This window comes from Polypterus senegalus, chromosome 2 (genome assembly GCF_016835505.1).
Source record: "Polypterus senegalus isolate Bchr_013 chromosome 2, ASM1683550v1, whole genome shotgun sequence".
Classification (NCBI taxonomy): domain Eukaryota; kingdom Metazoa; phylum Chordata; class Cladistia; order Polypteriformes; family Polypteridae; genus Polypterus; species Polypterus senegalus.
This window is the reverse complement of record NC_053155.1, coordinates 256,625,194-256,649,052: the sequence shown is the minus strand read 5'-3', so window position 1 is coordinate 256,649,052 and position 23,859 is coordinate 256,625,194. Positions and strand designations below refer to the sequence as shown.

General features: G+C 36.7%; 1 protein-coding gene across 2 annotated transcripts in view; it reads left to right on the top strand.

The window, feature by feature from the left end:
- Window positions 1-23,859, top strand: part of uggt2 (UDP-glucose glycoprotein glucosyltransferase 2) — a 652,370-nt gene that overhangs the window by 124,970 nt on the left and 503,541 nt on the right. For both annotated transcript variants that reach the window (XM_039745402.1, XM_039745404.1), the window contains exons 5-6: window positions 3,558-3,670; window positions 23,043-23,220. In XM_039745402.1, coding sequence (XP_039601336.1) covers window positions 3,558-3,670; window positions 23,043-23,220 — 291 coding nt within the window. The remainder of the gene's footprint in view (window positions 1-3,557; window positions 3,671-23,042; window positions 23,221-23,859) is intronic.

Sequence of the window (23,859 nt, the reverse complement as noted above, 5' to 3'; positions counted from 1 at the left end):
AGCTAATGTGGCTGTAATTACAGAATTTAATCTAAGACGGCACTATGAGACAAAACATCAGGGTAACCTGAAACCTGAATGCAATGCAGAAGATACAGAAAGCAGAAGAATTAAATAAGAATCTGACACTTCAGCGGACGTTTTACCCGTGCACAATCACAAAGTGATTTCAAGTGAAGCTGCTTTTATGGGAGACACAAATGCACCAGTGCAACTTGCCCCACTTTCCTGTTGCCAAGTAATGTTAAACCAAGTCGTCACTACGGTGTTCCCAAATCGCACTTTGCTGATAAACTGGCGCACTGAGTTTGCACGGCGCTTTGGTGACTTTGAAGAACAAAAAGTCCGTCTACATGCGGCTCGAACCTTGTGCATGTTTGGTAGCACATATCTGTGTGAGAAGCTCTTCTCAGTGATAAAGACTAACAAAACAGCACACAGGAGTCGCCTCACTGATGAGCACCTGCAATCCATCCTGAGAATCTCCACAACACAGAACCTCACACCAAACATAAACGAACTTGTTGCCAAAAAAAGATGCCAGGCGTCCAGCTCTAAAATGACATATGAGCAAAGACAACTGAATGATTTGATTTGTTATTGCTGAAAGGAACACATTTTATTTATATTTCCAGGTTTTGTTATGCAGCATGTTCATATTTGAATTTGTATAATTTTGACAGGATATATTTTTATGGAGAGCAAAATCTTTTGGGATATTTAAAATCTAAGTTTATTTTTTATATAAAATTACATAAGAGTAAAGAAATTTGAATGTTTGTTCTTTTAACGTTTACTTTATTTCTAACTTGTATAATTTAGACAGGATATATTTTTATGGAGAGCAAAATATTATAAGTTGTTTAAGGTTTGAGTTGATTTATTCAGGAATAATATTCCTGTCTGTTTTACCATTCCTACCAAAGATATTTCTGTCGACTAAATAAAAATTCCTTCTATTTAAAATTTAAATAGAACTTGAACAAATACGATAGTTCATAATATCCACGCAGACTTGCACGTAAGAGCGGGAGTTACCCGTTTTAACAAGCAGCGTATTGCACTGATACGAAATAGCTGTGTGTGTATATATGTAGATATGTATGTATATGTATATATATGTTTATATATGTATATATGTGTGTGTGTATGTATATATATATTTGTGTGTATATATTTGTGTGTATGTATGTATGTGTGTGTATGTATGTATTTGTGTATGTATATGTATGTGTATATATGTAGATATATATATGTATGTTGCCCTGGCATGTGCTAGATGATGCTGGGATTGTTCCTGGCCTAAGTCCCAGTGACCCTAGATTGTTTATGCATGTTTAAAAATAACTGTGTGGAGAAATTGATAGTGTAAGGATCAAAATATTCCATGTTACTGTTTCACCAATTACATCTTCATTTGTTGTGTGTTTATAAAAAGAATAAGCAGGTAAGATTTCTAGGTGGGAAAGGTGAGCACAAACCCTGGGAGATTTAAGGGTGAAAAGCCAGATTATGTGCACAAAGCAGCTATTAGATAAAGGGACAGATTACAATCTCGGTAAAGCATTATGTGCCTGAAGAATGTGTGATTTGCATTTAAGAATTAAATTTATTTTTTCTGTGTCTCTTAAAAAAGATACCTTTGAAATCTTTTGAAAGGGCACAAAAATATCAGTGTAGCTGTGATGAAGATAACTGAAATGTTCCAGTAAAGACTCCCTCTTTGTTCTTGAAGGCTCATAAATGAAATGAAATGACTGCAAGTCATGTCCATGTTTTGCTGATGTAGATTGCAGAACACTTTGTACAAGAAATGCAGTAAATTAGGTTTTTGAACAGACTAGATTAGATGCCTTTTTGTTATAGTAGTATGTCCAGAGGGAAAAGACATGGCTAAAATATCTTAAGACTTGTTGAAGTTATGCATGAACTCCTGTCTCACCAGAAAGTGTTCAATGGGCTAAGACTCCAAATTGTCAAAAAAGAAAAAATGTTTGTACAATTTAAGTGGTCTGTGTTTAAAATTTTAAATGAATCAACAGTGTAAGTATCTATCTGTGAAATTTGAAAATTGTGTTTACTAGTCAATGTTATTGTAGTAGCATTGAGTATGTGAGTGAGGTAACTGTCACCTTGGCCCGAGGCGTTCTATCTATAATTTCAAGAAGGTGTTCACTGCCAGTATAAAAAAAAAATCTGCACACCTTCTTATTAGAAGAGTCGGTTTAAAAGGAGTGTTATTGTGCCTTGGATGCAAAGGGCTGTTGAGAAAATAACAGGGTGAGTGAATGTACCATGTGTGAGTAGCAGTAGATTGTCCTTCTTCCCAAGCTTCTTTTCTGCCTTCTGAGTTAGAAAGTTAACCTTTCGATGAATGATTGAATTTTTTCCAGTTTTGTTCCATTTAAACATGATTATATCATACTATTCTTTTGCATTTGGTGACACACTTTTAATTCCAACAAATTCTTGACACATGAAATGGCTTTTAATCTGGAGATATATTATTAGTAGTTGAAAAGCTGAGCAAACAAATTTAGCAACCTTTTGTTGCTGCAATTTGAATATTAGCTGTCAAAGAAAGTCAGCTAAGCAAAATCATATTTGATCAGAGAAGAATATGTTGAATGATTATTGATATCTTATGAAAGTGCTAGTCAATGCTACCAAACTTAGCAGTACTAGTCAGTAGTAAAGCACTACCAGCTTTACAAAAGTGTTGGACTGTGGTGAAAACTAAACAGGCAGCTATAAAAAAAATCTGTCACTGATTCCAGGTTTGTACTTTCATCTGGTCTCCGTAAGCTTGAGTTGGTACTTGCAGACTCAAAGTATACACAGTTAAAATACATTTGGTAGTTTACTGCCATTTAACCTGAAAAAAAAAATGACATATTACTGCATTTTGGGGTAGGATGGCTCTGGTTACCAGTAGTGTTACCAATTTTATGAGGTGGTGCTCATGACCTCCCTATTTACACACTGTGTTGTGGCTACTGGTAGTCAAAATTCCTTCTTGTGACACAGTAGTGGAAATGAGTACTAAGTAAATGTATGGAAAGAAGAAAGTATATTTGATTAACAGTGTTCCTCCACAGACTATTATTGGTAAAGTCATATTATAGTGAAGTTACAGCATCCGCAAGCCAGCCAAACAACACTCTCTTTCCTAATTTATTCACAAGGCCATGCACAATATTCTACCATGGAGTTAAAAAAAAATTGTAAAGAAGTCAGAGGATGCACACAGTAATATATGAATAAGTTTGTAAAGCCACGATTCCAGAAACATTGCTGCTGGATCCTCTCTGGCCCAGTAAATCCCAGAACTAGATTAAATAAATCTAGAAATGGATGACTGATAAAAGACATCCACATCGGTTGTACACTATGTGGAGTTACAAAAGTAGAGAATTGTGGTAATGACATCAATTATTTGTGGTCAACAGTGTTTCTAAAACTGTTTTCTATTAACTCTGTCTTTATCAATATGACTGTTTTATTACTTAATAAATCTGAACTTTTATTGCCATTGTATTCTATACCACTAATAACAGATGGCTGCTGATGAACCACCTCCCGAAAGCTGCAGTGCCTTTATATCAGTTCATGGGAAGCTCACATGTAGCCTGAATGAAATCAAGAAACTTTTGAAGAAAGCAGCTTCCAGGTATTTTTGTTATTTTTTTTTTTAAGATCTTTGTAAACCTGATAAAACGTTGCCCACTTCAAGGCAGGCTATTTTCTGCCAATAATGCTCCCCAGATATTTTTGCCAGGGTGTGGTGGTCTATGAGCATAAGAATTAGATGTACACAGAGTTCAGGAATGACCAACAGTAGGATGTTTTAATGTGGATCATAGTTCTGCAAACAAAAAAGAAAACCAAACGTACCGTTATCTGATAAACATTGGGACAAATGGTAGCAGAGTCTTAGCTAGCAAGGGCAAAAGTATAATCGTTACTGCAGAGACAATCTCAAAGCTTACAAGAATAGGAAGCAGCAGATCATTAGAGCTATAGATCTATATAGAAAGATAATGGGATTATAACATAAAAATCATCAAGTCTTAAAAAACTAAAGTTTATTACATCATGTTAAATTGTTCATAAAGTTTAACACTGTGGATGTGTGCGAGATGTATTGATGATGGGAGTTTAAATAGACAGTAGAACAGGGATGCAGGCCTCACCTAAAACTGGCATTATGTTCAGTGCAGTGCAGTTCCCTTTCTTGTATTATTTTTCAATGGACTGTACTAATACTTTGATTTGTAGGGAATTATACTTTTATGAAGGTGATAACATTTGAATGCTTAATGCATTTTTGTGAAAACTTTGACAAGAAGGTTTAAAATGGGCATGTTGGGCAGCTGTATCCTGTCTTTCATATAAAAATACAACAATGAAAAGTTTGATGTAGTATTTTTTTTTCTTGCTGGGATTATTATCCAACATGACTTGTACATCATGATAGTACTTCTGTTTAGATATTATTACAACTCAGTCTCTGGCAGGTTAAACAATGTGACATTGAAAATCCAAGGGAGGGATTGTAGCTTGTGCTTTTTATTTAACACCAAGAGCAGGACACTGCCTATAAAATCTAGCTATTAAAATGTACTCCATTGTAATTTTTGAAATTGGAGACCACAATTACTCCTTCTTTTCGCAAGTTTAAATGTATATCAGTTGTGGTCTACAAAACTGAAAGAAGTGGGAAAATTGAGATGAAAGACATTATTATATTTATGAAGAAATCATTCTGTTTTAAACAAGATGCAAAAATGGAAACAGGAAAAACTTATCAAGTTATGTAGTTTTTAACCATCTAACCATAGAATTCTGAAAATGTATTGGACCAAGTCTTTCAAGATTTAGTCTGATGAATGTTACAGACATAATTAATTAAACACCTACCTCTTATGAATCATGAATTAGTAGAAGTATTAAAAGTTGGCAGTTTTTTGAATGAACTCATTCTAAACTGTAGAAAAAGGCTATAATGAAAGATGGCACTGCACTGCAGTTTACTTCTCTATAATGCAGGAAAAATAGTATCTGTTTTATGAAAGAGGCCTAACATTAATTTCATTGAATAGTACCTTGGGCTTTTACATTTATAATATGATTATAATAATATAAATTTTCATTCAAGAATTTTGATATTCTGTATATATAATTAGATAAAGCTCTTTAAAAATTACTCTACTGATTACTCATGCACCTACAATCAATTAAAATTACCAACTCCAATCATCATTTTTGGAGCTTTAATCAATAATCATCAACATTAACCATATAATTGCTTTTTGCAGGGATTTAAAAATAGCAGACAGGAAATTACCAAGACTGCATTTTTGCTCAACAAGCAAAGCAATAAAGAAATTAATTTTAAAGTACATCTTATCACTGTATGGTTTTTATTTGGACACGTAGAAAAAATCTTGGGATAGATGGAATAATAGGTGTTTCTAATTGTGTACTGTACAGAGACACCCTTGGTTCCTCTCTGTTAAGCCATCTCCATGTTGAGACTTTCTCTGCGACTTCAGTTATCTCCACTCTTCTTCTCCTTAATAATGTTGAGTAAGATTTCTATACAGTATTTGAGGCCAGCTATGTTATATGGGTTGGAGACCGTGGCACTGACCAGAAAAAAGTCAGAGCTGGAGGTGGTAGAGTTAAAGATGTTAATTAAGATTTGCATTGGGTGTGATGAGGATGGACAGGATTGGAAATGAGTACATTGGAGGGTCACCTTAGGTTGATCGTTTTGGAGACATAGTCAGAGAGGTGAGATTGCATTGGTTTGGACATATGCAGAGGAGAGCTGTATATATTGGGAAAAGGATGTTAAGGATAGAGCTGCCAGGTAAGTTATAAAGAGGAAGATAGGATGAAAAGAGGATGTGGTGAGTGAAGACATACAGGTGGTGGGTGTAACAGATCAAGATGCAGAGGACAGAAGGATATGGAAAAAGGTGATCCACTGTGGCGACCCCTAATGGAGCAGCCAAGAAGAAGAAGAAGAAGAAGAAGAAGTTGATGTTTTAGTCATACACAAAATAATTACTTTTTGTCGCTGCTGTTAAATTTCTACAAGCTTTAAACCATGAGCTGTACTTACAGTACTTTTAGTTATTAATGATTATATGATTATTTTTTGTGCATTGTTTGTACAATTGTATTGCAGGTTTATGGCCATTGTTGATTTTTATTGTTATGTCAATGATATGATCACACCACCATTTTAAATCAGAAGATTCATAGCCATATTGTGCTTAGCAATGTCTGTTGCCACCCACATGACTTCTAGCATCTCTGTGCTTAATGTTACCATCCAGTCACAATAAGTAGTGACATTGTGATAACACGAGTATCCACAAGTTTGAATTTTATGAGATTCTTTTTATGCTTTCTTTTTTCAAAGAGTTTTGGTTAGGGCTTTGAGGTGCTAGTTCTGGTTTTGACCTCTGCTTTGTTTCTTTTGGCTAAAACAGTTCTGGGTCAAAGTTTTGGGTGTTGAGATTTAGATTTTTAGAGTTATAATTTATTTGTTCTCTGATAATGACTTTTGCATTTTGTTTCTTCATTGTTAGATTTATAGTTTGTTCTCTGATTATTATTATATGATTATTATATCTATGAGTTTTGCCTTTTGCGTTTTGTTTCGTCATCTCCTGGTCAAATAGTTCTTTCAAATATTCACATTGGGCTTCTTTCACTTGGCCTTCTGTATTCTGTATTATTTTTTATGTAAAATCTGTTATGTGTTGTGTGGAATCTACTATTAGATTTATCTTATTTTAGTACTTTGGAGGTGTTTGCTAGTTAAGTCATGAAAGAGGATGTGTTTAACTTTTCACATGACTTCATCTAAAATTTCTGACCTTTTGTAGCTTTCCTGAAATATACTTTGATTCTGAATATTATGTTTGTTTCCATTTGTTTAATTTATCCATTATGTTTATTTGAATATTTGCACTCTTTCCTAAAGATCTTTGCCTGTCTTTTCCTTTCTATTCAGTAAACAAAGTATTTTCTTGATTTGTGGTAGCTGAGGACAACTAAACTTCATTATTCACACTTGCCTTGTGCTGATGTTGACTGTTTAACTCCACCATAAAGAAAAGAAAAAAAATGCAGTCCTAGCTTATTGTATTTTTCTTTATATCTTGCACCTCTTTTAAAAATGTTTTCATATATTCTACCATATTATATCCTTGATGAACAACACAAAAGCCTTTCAAAAGTAGTATTTATTAAAATCAAAGTTACAGGCAAAGAATGTTAATTGGTGTTTGTGTCTTCTTTTACTTTGTACCAGCCCAGTATTACTTTCATTAGGTTTGCAGTGCTAGGCAGTGAACAAGCAAGTGAGAAACATGTTATTCATTTGTCTGCTTTTTACTGTATCTATACTAATAAAAGGCAAAGCCCTGACTGACTGACTGACCACTAATTCTCCAACTTCCTGTGTAGATAGAAGGCTGAAATTTGGCAGGCTCATTCCTTACAGCTTACCTACAAAAGTTAGGCAGGTTTCATTTCGAAATTCTACACGTAACAGTCATAACTGGAACCTACGTACGTACATATATACGGCCATAGCCGGCAGCTCGGTCGCCGTGTGAGGCGGAGTTGCGTCTTCCATCAGCACGCCTCCCACGTAATTGACTGCCTGCCCATATAAGGCCGTCTGTCAGCGGCAATCCAATAGACTTGCTGCCGCTAAATATTCGCGGGTGAAGGACTGTGCTTATGCAAACGAAGATGAGATGGTCAGGGATAGACTAGTGTTTGGCACAAACTCAGCGAATGTACAAGAGAAACTTTTAATTGCCGGGTCTTAGCTAACATTAAATAAAGCCATGGACATTGCAAGATCGCACGAGATAGCACAAGCACAACTGAGAACCTTCGATGCATGTACTCCAAGCAGCTCACGTGAACTGACTGTGAACGCAGTACGCAGAGAACAACCAAGAGCTCCAAAGAGTGCTGAACAAAAGACACATTACACAATTGAGAAGGCAGCAAAAGAATATGAAGCGAGTGACGCATACAAGCAAATTCAGAAGTGCAGCTACTGCGGAAACAAAGCACGGTGTAAACCTTAAGTTTAAATTAAGTTCATAGACACACTACCATTGGCGTTTGTCATGCCTACGACGAATACGATATTCACGAGATACAAGTTTAATGAGAAGACTCAGGGTATAAATGAGACTTTTGATCAGTTTGTAACGGAGTTAAAATTGCTGGTGAAGGACTGTGCTTATGCAAATGAAGATGAGATGGTCAGGGATAGAATAGTGTTTGGTACAAACTCAACAAAAGTGGAAAAGAAACTTTTAAGTGCCGGGTGTGAGCTAACATTAAATAAAGCCGTAGACACCACAAGATCACACAAGATACCACAAGCACAGCTGAGAACCTTCGATGCATGTACTCTGAGTGGCTCACGTGAACTGACGGTGAAAACAAGTCTTTTGATCACTTTGTAACAGAGTTAAAATTTCTGGTGAAGGACTGTGCTTATGCAAACGAATAGGAAAGCAAGGTGTAAAGCTTAAGTTTAAATTAAGTTCATAGACACGCTGCTGCTGGCATTTGTCATGCCTAAGACGAATACTATATTCGCGAGATACAAGTTTACCGAGAAGACGCAGGGTATAAATGAGACATTTGATCATTTTGGAACGGAGTTAAAATTGCTGGTGAAGGACTGTGATTATGCAAACTGAGATGAGATGGTCAGGGATAGACTAGTGTTTGGCACAAACTCAGCAAAAGTACGAGAGAAACTTTTAAGTGCCGGGTCTGAGCTAAGATTAAATAAAGCCGTGGGCATCTCAAGATCGCACAAGATAGCACAAGCACAGCTGAGAACCTTCAATGCATGTACTCCGAGCAGCTCACGTGAATTGACTGTGAACACAGTACGCAGGCAAAAAGCAAGAGCTCCAAAGAGTGCTGAACAAAAAACGCATTACACAATTGAGACGGCAGCAATAGAATATGAAGCGACGGACGCATACACGCATATTCATAAGTTCACCTACTGCGGAAACAGACCACAAGGTGGATGCAGTGTGTGATGTCTCAGATAAAGAGGAAGATGAGCTGTTTATTGATGCAGTAGGACAGGAACAACCCTCTGATGCTGAACAAGCCTTTGTAGACATATCAGTAGGAAAGCAAGGTGTAAAGGTTGTTTAAATTACGTTCTTAGACACGCTGCCGCTAAATATTCGCAGGCAAATCTACAACTTAATACTGGGAATGCCTGTTAAACATCTTAGATTCATGAGTACCGATTTGGGTGGTGATCACTTCTATGAATGAAACCTGTTATCTTTACAACGGTTGACAACAAAGATGAGATGGTCAGGCATAGACTAGACAAACATGGAATGTAACTTGAACACAACACATCCTCCAAATACGAACCTGATTGAAAGAAATAATGATAATCAAATCCTTGATGACAGCAACGCTCATAACACAAAACAATTACATTGACAATCATGTTGCGTTATTTTTAAAATGTTTCCTTTTCTTTTTCATAACTTCTTTAACACACTACTTCTCCGCTGCGAAGTGCGGGCATTTTGCTAGTATAGAAATAAATGACTATGAAAAACAGTAGCCCTACTAAAAGTAACAAAAGACTGTAGGGTCGCAGGGAGCCAATACTAATCCAGACTGCATTGAGCATAAGGCAGAAAAAATATGTAGGTGGTTTTTAGACCATCATAGGGCCGATTTAAAGTGAACAATTAACCTAACAATTTAGGAGGTGTAATTTAACTAATGAATCCAAAGAAAAATTTGTACAGACACACAAAGACAATGCATACTCTACAAAAATTAGTGACTGAATTTTAACCCCAGGACTCAAGGGCTGTGAAGCAACAGCTTGTTATGTTGTACTACTTTACAATACAACAATAAAATTAGCATTGCTAATAGTGATGAGCAAAACAGCCGAATTTTCCCTGAACTTTGTTTAACAATTATGCAATGCAGAAGTCACTAAAATTTGTTTTTTTGAGGTTATTAAAGTTTATATGTGAAATACAAGGAATATTCAAAACTGCGGTTGTTTTCTTCAGTCACCCTCCAGTGCTGCCTGTGCACTCCCTGGTTACACATTTATGTTACAGGTTTTGTCTTGTAATACTCCTATAGAATCATAGGTAACACCATTTGTGCTCTGTAAGCTGATCTAAGCCAGGATCCTTCAGTAAGTTCACCAGTAGTCACATGCCTAGACCGATGCAGCAGAGTACACCTGAAGTGCTTGTAAGTAAGTGCTCTCTAGCCTTGCCTTGATTTCAATGCTCTACACCAGAGTACATTTTTGTAAGCTTTTGCAGTTGATGAAAAAGACTGCAAATGAGATGAAAATGTACACGCTAGTGGAATGAGTTTTGGTTGTGGCTAAACATCATTAGTTTTGTGAAGTTTCATTGCTAATGTAATTTCAGGCAAATTGTTTTGTTCATCAGTATTAAGCACATTTATATTTAAAACATTTTAAATGTACCAGTTTTTCATAATGTGGTTCCCTCTGTTTTTTTTTTCATGTTGCGCATTACTCCATTCAAGAAAGACAATGTAAAGAGTGGTTGATATTTCATGCACAAATATCCCATACAAATTACAGGTTAGGAATAATAAGAGCAAAAGAGAAAGAGAGCAATCTTTCTTTTGAATGTCATAGTGATTCACATATGGTCATAAAGTGCAGAGTCTCTGCTTAAAAAAAATCAGACCAGATCAACATTGTAGGAGCATCATGCAACCATGATTACAGTTTTCAGATGCAGGGAGGATTTTTTTTTCTTCTCCTGCACTAATTCAGGACTGAAATTGTACAATGGCTATATTAGATGCTACTCTAAAAAATGCTGCACATACTTTCCACACCATTTTGTGCTGTTGCTCCCTCCACCATGTACTAATTCCACCACTCTGTGCTAAAAGATGGTGCTGGGACTTTTTTTCTGTCCACACCCATTAGATTGTAAAATACTTCTTCACATCATTACCATCTTCAACCTTGCAAGTGGGGATGAAAAATTAGACTTAGGTATCACATAGCCATTAGGATAAAGTGTTTTCCTTTCCATATAAAATACACCATTTATCTTAAAGAAGTTGCATAAAGGGTTAATAAATGTTCAAAAACCTTTTCGGGCATATCAGGAACAACAAAGACAGAGATGTAATACACAAAATGTACAGAAATATGACTAAGAAATCACCAGATGTGTTGTAAACAACCAGCATGCACAGTTGTTACATACACAGACATTTCAAGGGTGGTGGCTCAACCCAAATGGTATAAGAAGAATAAACAGACATTTACTTTACATAGATTATTTAGGTATAAACCAGTGAAATGATCAGAGTAGAAATTTAGTCTCGTCCTTTATAGGAAATGGATTCTGAAGCGGAACTCCGTTAGTGGTGGCGTTAATTTTTCTATTTTTATCATCCTGAGGTATCCTGCATTTACCCAACTCGAGGAGGTTCTATTACAGTATATGCAAGCATATACAGTAACTGTAACTGTAATTGTGAATACTTGTGTACATGTGCTTTCTCAGTTTTTTTTATTTTTAATAAATTTGCAAAAATCTCAAGTAAACTTTTTTCACATTGTTATTATGGGGTGTTGTGTGTATAAATCTGAGGAAAAAAATGAATTTAATCCATTTTGGAATAAGGCTGTAACATAACAAAATGAGGAAAAAGTGATGCGCTGTGAATACTTTCCGGATGCACTGTATGAGTGGTAAGAAAGGGGTTCAGAAAAAAATTGTAAAGAAAACCAAAGCTACCCCCAAGCCTAGGCAGGCATCAAGTTCAAGTCCAACCTCAAGGTATGGCCTTACAAAGACTGACCCAGAGCAGAGCGGCGAAAGCTCAGATCTCCAGGGACCCCGGGCCACTTCATTGTCTCCGGTTGAGAGTGAAAGTCGGAGTGAACGTGCAAATGATGCAGATCATGACAGCTCGTCGATTTCAGAATATCCATTGAAACTGGAAATGGCCTTGCCTTCTGCATTTTCATCTATACCTCGCGAGCTGGGATCATCGGCTGTAACAGGGCTTGTCACTTCACCTGCGGAGCATGAAGGCTGAAATGATCTGTCTGAACTGAAGGTATTGATCGTTGCAATGGCCACAGCCACCGCTCAAGACATAAAGGAGGTCAAGAAAGATATAAAGAAAGAAATAAATGGTTTGCTCAAGACATACGAGAAGCTGCGGTGGATAATAAGGACTTGGAGAAATTTTTATATAATCGCTTTGAGGCAGCCTTTAAAAATATGCTGGAAAAATTTGAGGAACACATTCAGGAAAATGCGTCTTAAGTTTGAGGAAAAACTGTGAGCACTTGGCGATCAGTTGGAAGACGTTAAGCAAACATGTACAACTTGAATTGAAACAGCTGAACATCTGGCATCTGCTGTGGATGGGAAAGCAATGGCTGCAAATTCCGAATGCAAAAAACTCTGAGACAGACTTGCTGCACTGGAAGATGGATGCATAAGGAATAACATTAGAATCAAAGGTCTCCCAGAGAATCGTGAAAGTCCAAACCCAGTGAAATTCGTAGCTGAGCTATTCTCTAAAATAATTGGAGAAGACTGTAAATCTGACACTGAAATAGTAGCAGCTTACTGCATACAAGGATGAAATCCCTCTAAACATAGGAATCTTATCGTGTGCTTTGAGAAATTACAATTTAAATTACATGTACAGTAATGTCACTTCTTAGACAGAAAGAAAAGATTATATTTGAAAAAAAACACATTTTCATTTTCCCAGATTTCTTACCCTCAACAGCTGCTAAGTGTGCAGCTTTTTACAACATTAAACAGTGCTCACAGAAAGCTGAGATCAGATACAGCCTCTTGTACCCTGCAAAACTGAAAGTGGTATTCAAGACAAGCATTACATATTTACCACTATGGAGGAAGCAGAAAAAGAGTTATGAAAGCCCGAGATTTTTTTTTTAAATATGATTGTGAGTCGCATCCTGTCATGGCATAGCAAAGAAGATCTTGCTGGTTGTTTGATCCGCTTCCAATGATACGGACACTTTTTGTTTATGCTTTAATTACAATTATATGTGTATAATATATGTATATGTTGAAGAATTTTTTTTATTTTTATTTTTTTTTACTCTTCTAAAGGAGACTATTTAACATCATACCCTTGGTTTATTGTTATTATTATTATTATTATATTAGGGTTGCCATGCTTATCCAGGGCCACTTTTTAACACCATTCCCTGGGCTTACTATTTTACTATCAAAAGATTGCTTAAGATTAGATTTTATGCTTATAGTAATTGGAATGTATTGGCAATAGATATCTCAATTTTATTCCTCATATGCCGCTGCTGGGGGGCTTGTTTTGTTTTGGACATACTCTTACTCTAGGTATGTCAGAAGACTGGGACTGGGAAGTGGGGTCCAGCTTCAAGTGGAGAGCAAAACATATGTTAGCGGTGTAGGGACTAGGGGGAGAGAGAAAGAGAGCAAGCTATCTCTAATCTATCTGTTTAATCCTTGTAATTATAAATGGCAATGTAACAATAGCCTTCAGGGTATTAACTCTTGGAAATTAAGGTCAAAGCTGTCTTATTTTCAGTTAAGACTAAAAAATAACAATGAAAGTTCAGAAGCAATGTCTCAAAGACTGAACAGTTAACTTGGTGAACTGGAAATGTTAAAGGCCTGAATCATGACTTAAAGAGAAAGAAAATATTCTCACACCTAACAGGTCTAAACGCTAAAATAGTTTTTTTTACATGAGACCCACTTATTAAGCAAGGATTAGTTTTGGGTGCACAAAGACTGCACTGGCCAAATATTCCATTCCAGCTTTACAAAGAAAACTAGAGGTGTGAGAATTCTTATACATAGAACAGTCTCATTTGTAGTATCAGATGTAGTATCTCACACTGAGGGGAGATATGTGATTGTCATAGGCAGATGTTCTATCAGACGGTTGTGGCGAGCGCTGTCTTCTATGCAGTGGGGAGGGCCACCTCACACCTGGACAAACTGGTGAGGAAGGCAGGCTCTATTGTAGGCACAGAGCTGGACAGTTTGACATCCATGGCAGAGTGACGGGCGCTGAGCAGGCTCCTGTCAATCATGAAGAATCCAATGTATCCACTGAACAGTATCATCACCAGACAGCGGAGCAGCTTCAACAACAGACTGTCCTGCTCCACTGACAGACTAAGGAGATCATTCTTCCCCCACACTATGCAACTCTTCAGTTCCACCCAGGGGGGGTAAATGTTAACACTACACAAGATTATAGACTGTTATACCTGCCTCACATGCTCCATCTTGCATTTTTTTTTAACTTGCACTGTGCTTTTATTGCTTTTTAATGAATATTGTTTTTATCAGTATGCTGCTGCTGGAGTATGTGAATTTCCCCTTGGGGATTAATAAAGTGTCTATCTATCTATCTATCTATCTATCTCTCTCTCTCTCTCTCTCTCTCTCTCTCTCTCTCTCTCTCTCTCTCTCTCTCTCTCCATCTATCTGTCCATCCATCCATCCCACTCTTATTAGCAGGCGAGAACTGTACAGAATTTATATCCAAGCAAATCAATTTTTTTGCAGACAAATAGACCCTCAGAGGTTTCTGCAGGAACACTCTGGGAAACCCTGAAGGCCTTCTTAAGAGGACAGATTATCTTGTATCTTTCCCACAAAAATAAATCGGAAGCCAAGAAGGTATCAGAGCTAATCAACAAAATTACTAGAATAGATCAAGAAGATGCCAGGTGTTCAAGTGAGACGCTTCACAGTAAAAGACAGGCTGCATTCAGAGCTCAACCTGTAAACAACTACAGAGTAAATGTATGCATTGATTGACACTGTATGTAAAATCATTAGTTTATAAAACAAACCTTTATCCTTTGTTTCTCCAACCATTCTCATCATGCTGTAACAGACTTTTATAAAGAATGCTCCCTCCTCAGCTTAGTGCTGCAGGTGAAATAAATGACACAGATAGACAAGCTCTTCTCCTGCCTGATTACTGAATTTAAAAAAAAACATTTTTTATCAAACTTGTCTTGTTAGAGGATATGTTTCTTTCTTTAATTAAGATGTTGATTTCTACCATTCAAGCTATAGCAGACATGTTTGTTTTGTGACAATATTTCTTTAGTGACATTGTACATTAAATGTTGTCTGGGTTTATTTTGTGTGTTTAGTTGTTAATAATAATACATTTTATTTAATAGGCGACTTTCTTAACACTCAAGGTCACCTTACTATGAAATTAAACAACATATTATAGTTGTCTAAGGTTGGCTATATAAAAATATCTGGAAATTAGACAGAATCTTAAATGAGGGGACCAAACTCTATCCAAACCAAGAAGAAATTGTTGAATGTGATTAACATTAGACAAAATAAACATTGTCAACTTAATAGCTACAATTTTCCACTAATAAAGTAGAGCGAAGTGTGTTCAGGTGAAGCCGAGGTCAATTATTTTGTGGAAAGTGAGGTTTATATAACTTTCTAGGATGGCATATTCCATCTGATTCTTGCCACTTTGTATTTGGTTCTGATATTTTTTAGTTCTCCATGATTATTATGCAAAACCTAATCAAATAGAAAACAAGTGAAGTTCTCAACCATTTATTTCAGTGTATTTGTAAAAACAATAAGACTTAAACCCATTTCTTCATACCATTTAACAAATATGCATAGTGCACTGAATAGTCTCCTTTTATTTGTCACACTTCTTTACTTTGACTTTATGTGTGAACTCTATTGACCTTAAAAAGTACTGGACTCTGCTGACATCGGATTAACCCAAGGTTAGTGAGTCAGAAAGAATTAACTTTCCCCTGAAAATGCCATCAGTTTTCTTTTTTTTTAGTCTTCTTATAAAAATGCTTGTATTTTTATTGTGAACCTGCTTCACAGGTGGATAAAACATTAATGTTAATCTTTTCACATGTTGTTTATACTGTTTTTTGATATGTATTTACATCTAAAGTGAAAACTCTGTTATATTTGCAAAGCTGCACTCCAGAAGTTGCCCTGGTGGCCTCAGATACAGTATCCATGTCAGACTGCTGATCTGTTTTAACGAAAGAACCAGACAGTCCTGCAGTAGCCTCAATAGCAGCCTCCTGTTGCTAGCAGTTGCAGGAGTGAAGAATGTATATCTTTTATCATGCATTCCAGTAATCACTGACAGCAGGACGTGACCTTAATTACCTTTAAAGCCTTGAAAACAAAATTTACAGTATATAACCTGTTTAGAAGATCACTTTACCACTTAGTTAAACATGTTTATTTAAACTTAAACATTTATAAAGTAAACATTCCCAAATGCCTATGTGTGCATGAAAGTCGAGCTTCGACTTTCGCGGCTTCACTCTATCACGGATTTTAAATGTAAGTATATTTAAATAATATATCATAAATTTTTCGCTGGTTCACGGATTTCTGCGGACATTGGGTCATTTAATTTATGGTACATGTTTCCTCAGTTGGTTTGCCCAGTTGATTTCATACAAGGGACGCTATTGGTGGATGGCTGAGAAGCTACCCAATCAGAGCACGTATTACATATTAAATAAAACTCCTCAATGATATACAATGTGCTTCCTGCACGGTGCTTCGCATACTTGAAAGCCCGAACAGCACGTATTGATTTTTGATTGTTTGCTTTTTCTCTCTCTCTCACTCTCTCTGACATTCTCTGCTCCTGATGGAGGGGGTGTAAGTAGAGGGGCTGTTCGCACACTGGCCTAGAGGATACGGATGTTCCTCTAAAAAATGCTGAAAGACTACCTTCACATTGCTCCCTTCCTTGCAGCTGCTTTCTCCGGCGGTGCTTCGCATACTTAAAAGCCCGAACAGCCCTACTGATTTTTGATTGTAAGTAGATAAAGAGAAACCAGTTAAACAAATGAGACAAAAATATTATACATGGTCATTTATTTACTAAGGATAATGATCAAATATTACATATTCGTGAGTGGCAAAAGTATGTGAACCTTTCCTTTCAGTATCTGGTGTGACCCCCCCTTTGCAGCAATAACTGCAACTAAACGTTTACGGTAACTTTTGATAATTCCTGAACACCAGCTTGGAGGAATTTTAGCCCATTCCTCCATATAGAACAGCTTCAACTCTGGGATGTTGGTGGGTTTCCTCACATTAACTGCTCGCTTCAGGTCCTTCCACAACATTTCGATTGGATTAAGGTCAGGACTTTGACTTGGCCATTCTAAAACATTAACTTTATTTTTCTTTAATCATTCTTTGGTAGAACGACTTGTGTGATTGGGGTCGTTGTCTTTCTGCATGACCCACCTTCTCTTGAGATTCACTTCATGGACAGATGTCCTGACATTTTTCTTTAGAATTCTCTGATATAATTAAGAATTCATTGTTCCATCAATGAAGGTAAGCTGTCCTGGCCCAGATGCATCAAAACAGGCTCAAACCATGATTCTACCACCACCATGTTTCACAGATGGGATAAGGTTCTTATGCTGAAATGCAGTGTTTTCCTTTCTCCAAACATAACGCTTTTCATTTAAACCAAAAAGTTCTATTTTGGTCTCATCTGTCCACAAAACATTCTTCCAATAGCCTTCTGGTTTGTCCATGTGATCTTTAGCAAACTGCAGACGAGCAGCAATATTTTTTTGGAGAGCAGTGGCTTTCTCCTTGCAACCCTGCGATGCACACCATTGTTGTTCAGTGTTCTCCTGATGGTGGACTCATGAACATGAATATTAGCCAATGTGAGAGAGGCCTTCAGTTGCTTAGAAGTTACCCTGGGGTCCTTTGTGACCTCAACGACTATTACACACCTTGCTCTTGAAGTGATCTTTGTTGGTTGACCACTGCTGGGGAGGGTAACAATGGTCTTGAATTTCCTCCATTTGTACACAATCTTGTCTGACTGTGGATTGGTGGAGTCCATATTCTTTAGAGATGGTTTTGTAATCTTTTCCAGCCTGATGAGCATCAACAACACTTTTTCTGAGGTCCTCAGAAATCTCCTTTGTTTGTGCCATGATACACTTCCACAAACAAGTGTTGTGAAGAGAAGACTTTGATAGATCCCTGTTCTTTAAATAACACAGGGTGTCCACTCACATCTGATTGTCATCCCATTGATTGAATACACCAGGCTCTAATTTCACCTTCAAACTAACTGTTAATCCTAGAGGTTCACATACTTTTGCCACTCACAAATATGTAATAGTCGATCATTTTCCTTAATAAATAAATTACCAAGTATAATATTTTTGTCTCATTTGTTTAACTGGTTTCTCTTTATCTACTTTTAGGACTTGAGTGAAAATTTGATGATTTTTGTTGGTTATATTTATTATATTATATATGTTATATTTATATTCTGCGTATTTATGCAGAAATATAGAAAATTCTAAAGGGTTCACAAACTTTCAAGCACAACTGTATGTCACCTCCTCCGGACCATGAGAAGGCAACCACCCTGGATGGTATGGGGACCACATGAACAGAGCTTGGAAGCTCAACCCTATAGGGGCCCGTGGTCACCGCCAGGGGGCGCCCAGGTGCCTGAAGAGCACTGGCCCTTAGCACTTCCGTCACACCAGGGAGTACCGGCATTCGCTTATTGGGAGGCACCTGGAGCACGTCATGATGATTATAAAAGGGGCTGCCTCCCTCCATTTGTTGGCTGGAGTAGGATGGAAGAGGACAGAGCTCGGAGGAGAGGAATGGAGGTGGCCAGAAGAGTGAAAAGCATTATTGAGAGGCCTGGACTTTATGGGTAATTGGTACGGGGTACTGGGTTGTGTGCACTGTAAATAATGTAAAATATGATTTCACATGTGTTGGTTGGTGAGCCATCGGTGTCCGCCTGTCTGTGTCCGGGCCAGCTATGTATATATTTATACTAGCAGAATACCCGCGCTTCGCAGCGGAGAAGTAGTGTGTTAAAGAAGGTATGAAAAAGAAAAGGAAAAATTTTAAAAATAACGTAACATGGTTGTTAATGTAATTGTTTTGTCATTGATATGAGTGTTGTTCTCATATCTATCTATATATATATATATATCTATCTATCTATCTATCTATCTATACATATATATATACACATACATATATACATATCTACATATACACATATATATATAATATATATATATATATATATATATATATATACATACATACCTATCTACATCATATATACACACACATACATACATACACACACACAAATTATATATATGTGTGTATGTATGTGTGTGTGTGTGTGTGTGTGTGTGTGTATATATACACATACATATACTTGTGTGTATGTATGTGTCTATATGTGTGTGTATAGGTTTGGTCACTGAGTGCAAGGGAAAAATAATAAATTATAGTCTATAAGTTATTAAACATCAAAACATTAACGTTTTAAGAAGTACAGGTACATTGAAATTACATTTTCTATGTGAACGTTCAAATTTGTGCCTCTGGTAATGTGCCTTACCGGCATTTAAAGAAAATTAGTTTTGTGTCCTCTGCAGTGTTAAGAGAGAAAGGCTTTGGTTTGGGATAAAAGGAAAAAGGTGTAAAGAAAGGAAAGTTGCCTTTTCTTTTATATAGTATAGAGAGATGTGTTCGCTGACGTTATGATCGCCTTTTGGGGACAGTCGCGGTGGGTCTTGTGTAGACTGGTGAGATGTCCCCGCCATTAATCGGCTGTGATGGCACTGTCAGTCATCCACTCGTGTGCATGTCTTCATAATCCGTGCTGAGGACCTCATAATCGTATACGTGCAAAAGAAAGTGTAAATCGCCTTAATATTATTTTGCCGTGGTGTAGAAAAGGGGTCCCGTGTTTGCATTTGTCTGGGCTATAGCGCAGGGGGAGGATGAAAAAAATTAAAAGTGTTCACTTTGACTTAAGGCAGAAGCGCAGTCAGCGTCTCAAAGGCTGGCACAGCTATGCACGCGCGCTGGCTGCTCGACTTTTGCTGGGCAGGAGACCCCAGTTTTGCAGACACGCTCATGATATCAAAAGTCTCAGCGCTCTTTGGAGGTCATTCATATATATATATAGCAAAATACCAGCTACCAGCGGAGAAGTAGTGTGTTAAAGAAGTAATGAAAAAGAAAAGGAAACATTTTAATAATAACGTAACATGATTGACATTGTCATGAGTGTTGCTGTCATATATATGCCTGCCTAAATAAGTCACCCTCGCTTTGCTCTTACTTTTTTACCGCTCATTTAATCATGGCTAGTGGCGGAAAAATTATAAAATGGAAGGAGGATGGCTTTAGCAAAACAATTATTGATGGCTTAATCGATTATTCATAAAGCTTGAATTGGTGATCTGTTTTTCTGTGTTAACCTCATATTTTTTCATACTTCTTCTCAAACTAAGGTGGTGCGAGGGTAAAATGAATCGGGATGCGCTTGATCAATGTAATCGTGTACCAGGAAATCATGCATTGACAAAAGCTCCCTTTGCTTGTAATGCAAAGTGTGATTAAATGCATTATTTTTTAACGCGTTATGGAGCACATGCATCGAAGCTTCTCAGCTGTGCTTGTGCTAAGAAAAGGAATGATTTTAAAAATAACGTAACACGATTGTCAATGTGACCTTTTGTAAGTAGTGCCTGGAGACAGCGTGTGTATTAACTTGTGGATTTTTCTGTGAGTATTTAGTGGCAGTCTGACGAAGTTGCTTCGGAAGACGGCGTCAGCTGCGGAGCTCAGCTCAGAGCAAAATTAGATGAATGGGAGGGAGATGATGACGGACTCCCCACCCGCCTTTAACTGTCAATCCCCACAAACACAGTCTCTGAATTTGCATAAGCACACCCCTTCACCTACAATTTTAACTTAGTTACAAAGTGATCAAAACTCTCGTTTATATCCTGCGTCCTCTCAAAAAAACTTGTATCCCGCATTACCTGTGGGCATGTGAAACGCCAGTGGTAGCCTGTCTATGAACTTAATTTAAAGTTTAGGTTTACACCTTGCTTTCTTTCCGAGGTAGCAGCACTCATGAATATGGTAGTATATGTCACTCGCTCGCTTCTTATTGTTTCTGCCTTCTCAATTATATAATGCATGTTTTCTTAAGCGCTTTTTGGAGGTCTTCCTGGTTTTCTACGCACTGCGTTGACAGTTAGTTCACGTGATTACGTGGGAGGCGTGATGATGTTGCACGAAACTCCGCCCCCCCACGTCTTTCCAGCTCAACTCCATTACAGTTAATGGATAAAAATACCTTCCAGTTATGACCATTAGGCGTAGAATTTCGAAATGAAACCTGCCCAACTTTTGTAAATAAGTTGTAAGGAATGAGCCTGCCAAATTTCAGCCTTCTACCTACACGGGAAGTTGGAGAATTAGTAGTGAGTGAGTGAGTGAGGGCTTTGCCTTTTATTAGTATAGATATAATGGTTTATGTGGCCTGTTTCACACATTAAAAAATATTGTTGCATCCAGGGCTGGCAATGAGATGATGATTCAGACTGTGCTTTCCTCATGGTGGCATTTTCATGTATTTTTTTTTTTTTTTGAAACAATAATACAAAAAAAGTTAAGTGTCAACCTAAACAATTACATTCACATCCAGTACCGTATTTGTATACTACCTTTAAAAATTTTAAGAAATAAAGTTTTATTCAAGTTTCAAATAATACATTTCACAATGCTTTGCCACTTGTCAGTAGATGGTAATTTCCTTGATTTATACATACCGACATAGGAAGTAGGAAGTGAGAAGATGGGGGTTTATGGTAGTCTTGGAGCAATAGTAAATAAAAGTAGGTAAAAAGGCTTATGTCATGTTTCTTTAAGAAGATTGAATCAGCGTCATACCAAAACCAAAATAAGTCTCTAGTACTTTTGTGTTTAACTTGCCGGTAGCTTATAGTACTTACTGCCCTAGTATAATGACAACATTCTATGAAACATAAGTGTAATGATTATCCCTACTCATTATTCCAATTTGCAGTATCTTTGCTAATTTATACAAAGAACGCAACATAACCACCCAAGTGATGCATGGTGTCACTTTTTAAGCCAGATGGCTGTTACGGAGAACCCTTTTTAGCATGCAAGGAGGAAAGGTGTACCGTTTTTCTGTGGTGGCACATTTTTTTGTAATGCAAATAAGTCCAAGGCACACCATGATTCTGCCAACTACAAAAGCACTTAATCTAAACTGTCCGAAAGGATGGGATTCTCAGAGACCCCGACAAAAAACAAAAAAAAACAGCTTGGAGGTTAGTGTTTGCAGACACAGCACTAAGTGAGCACTTTGGATGCATTTTCCTAGTTGCTTTATCCCTTTGTCCGCTTACACAGGCAGTCCTATACGGGACACCTAGTTAGCTCTCATTGTGTACCAGTTGAAAAACACTTGTTTCGAGAATAATTATAAAGTCATTGATGGCGATGAACAATTTTAATACAAGTTTAATGTATGACCATTTAAGATATGCTTATTTCAGTTAAATCAGTCTTTAGCAGTGCATTCCAAGTCTAAAGCCATTTTGATCATTAAATTTTACAAGCCTGTGTCTCATATGCCATACCAATTTAAAAATTACTGCATTGGCAATGTTTTCTTATTGCCTTCTTTTCAACTTGCCTTTTAGGAAGGCATTCAGATTCAGGTTGTACTTGCTTAAGTAGTATTTTGTTAAAAAGTCAGGTTTCAGGTCATTGTTTAAGTTTAAACTGTGCCATTAGAGTTTTAAAAATTCCGCTGTGTTGATTCTATATTAATATGTGATTAAGTGTATATTTACTTCATGATTTATGTATTTACTGTATTTTATGAGTACATATTTTAATTAGATGTGATTAATCTTGACTAATTCCATACAATTATGTGATTATTTGATTTTTTAATTGATATCCAGCCCTTATATGTATGTATATATATATATATATATATATATATACCGATAGTATTTATATTTTTTTTTTTCTTGTTTTTGGCAGGCCACGGCCTTATTTATTTCAGAGTGACCACAGATTTCCAGGTTTCAACCACGATAATCTGCCAGTTGTCATCCTTTATGGAGAACTTGGTACAAGTGCCTTTAATGCTTTTCATAAGATATTGTCTGAGAAATCTGGCAAAGGGGAAATTCTTTATGTACTGCGTCACTACATCGCTGTAAGTATTTTATATTTTATATTTTTACCTTTCTAGTTCATTTGTTTGAAATCATTAATGGGTCTGTATACTGTGTTAAATTGTGAAGTCAGTGACATACCTTAATGCAAGTAAATTTACATTTGAACAGATTGGAACATGTCACTACTTTATTAATAACATCACTAATATTTGCACAGATTATACAAAGATAACAATGAAAGGTTTTATGAAAAGGTGTTAAGTATCTGACAGAGGTATATGATGCATTTGGTAAAATAATTAGAACATAGACATTTAACTTCCTAATGCTCTACTTAAGAAAATAGTCCTATGTCATTATGATTATTAGTACATTGTGGTTATACTGTGTTAATATTAGAATCTCTGAAGTCTGTGAAAAAACTCGTAATCCCGAGCCACCTTAAATTCCTTTACATCCTCATCTGAGTTCATCTCTGTTATAGCATGTCTTTATTTGAAAACAGCAGTGTCAGAGATGGGGGAATGTGAACGTGACTGACAGAATAAAACTGAATAAAAAAAAACCCACTAACCTTTACAAGTACCATACATTTACACCAGCTGTTAAACACTCAAATCAAATATATGTTTTTGTTGTATAATAGTAAAAATATGAGCAACTCACTACTCAAAATG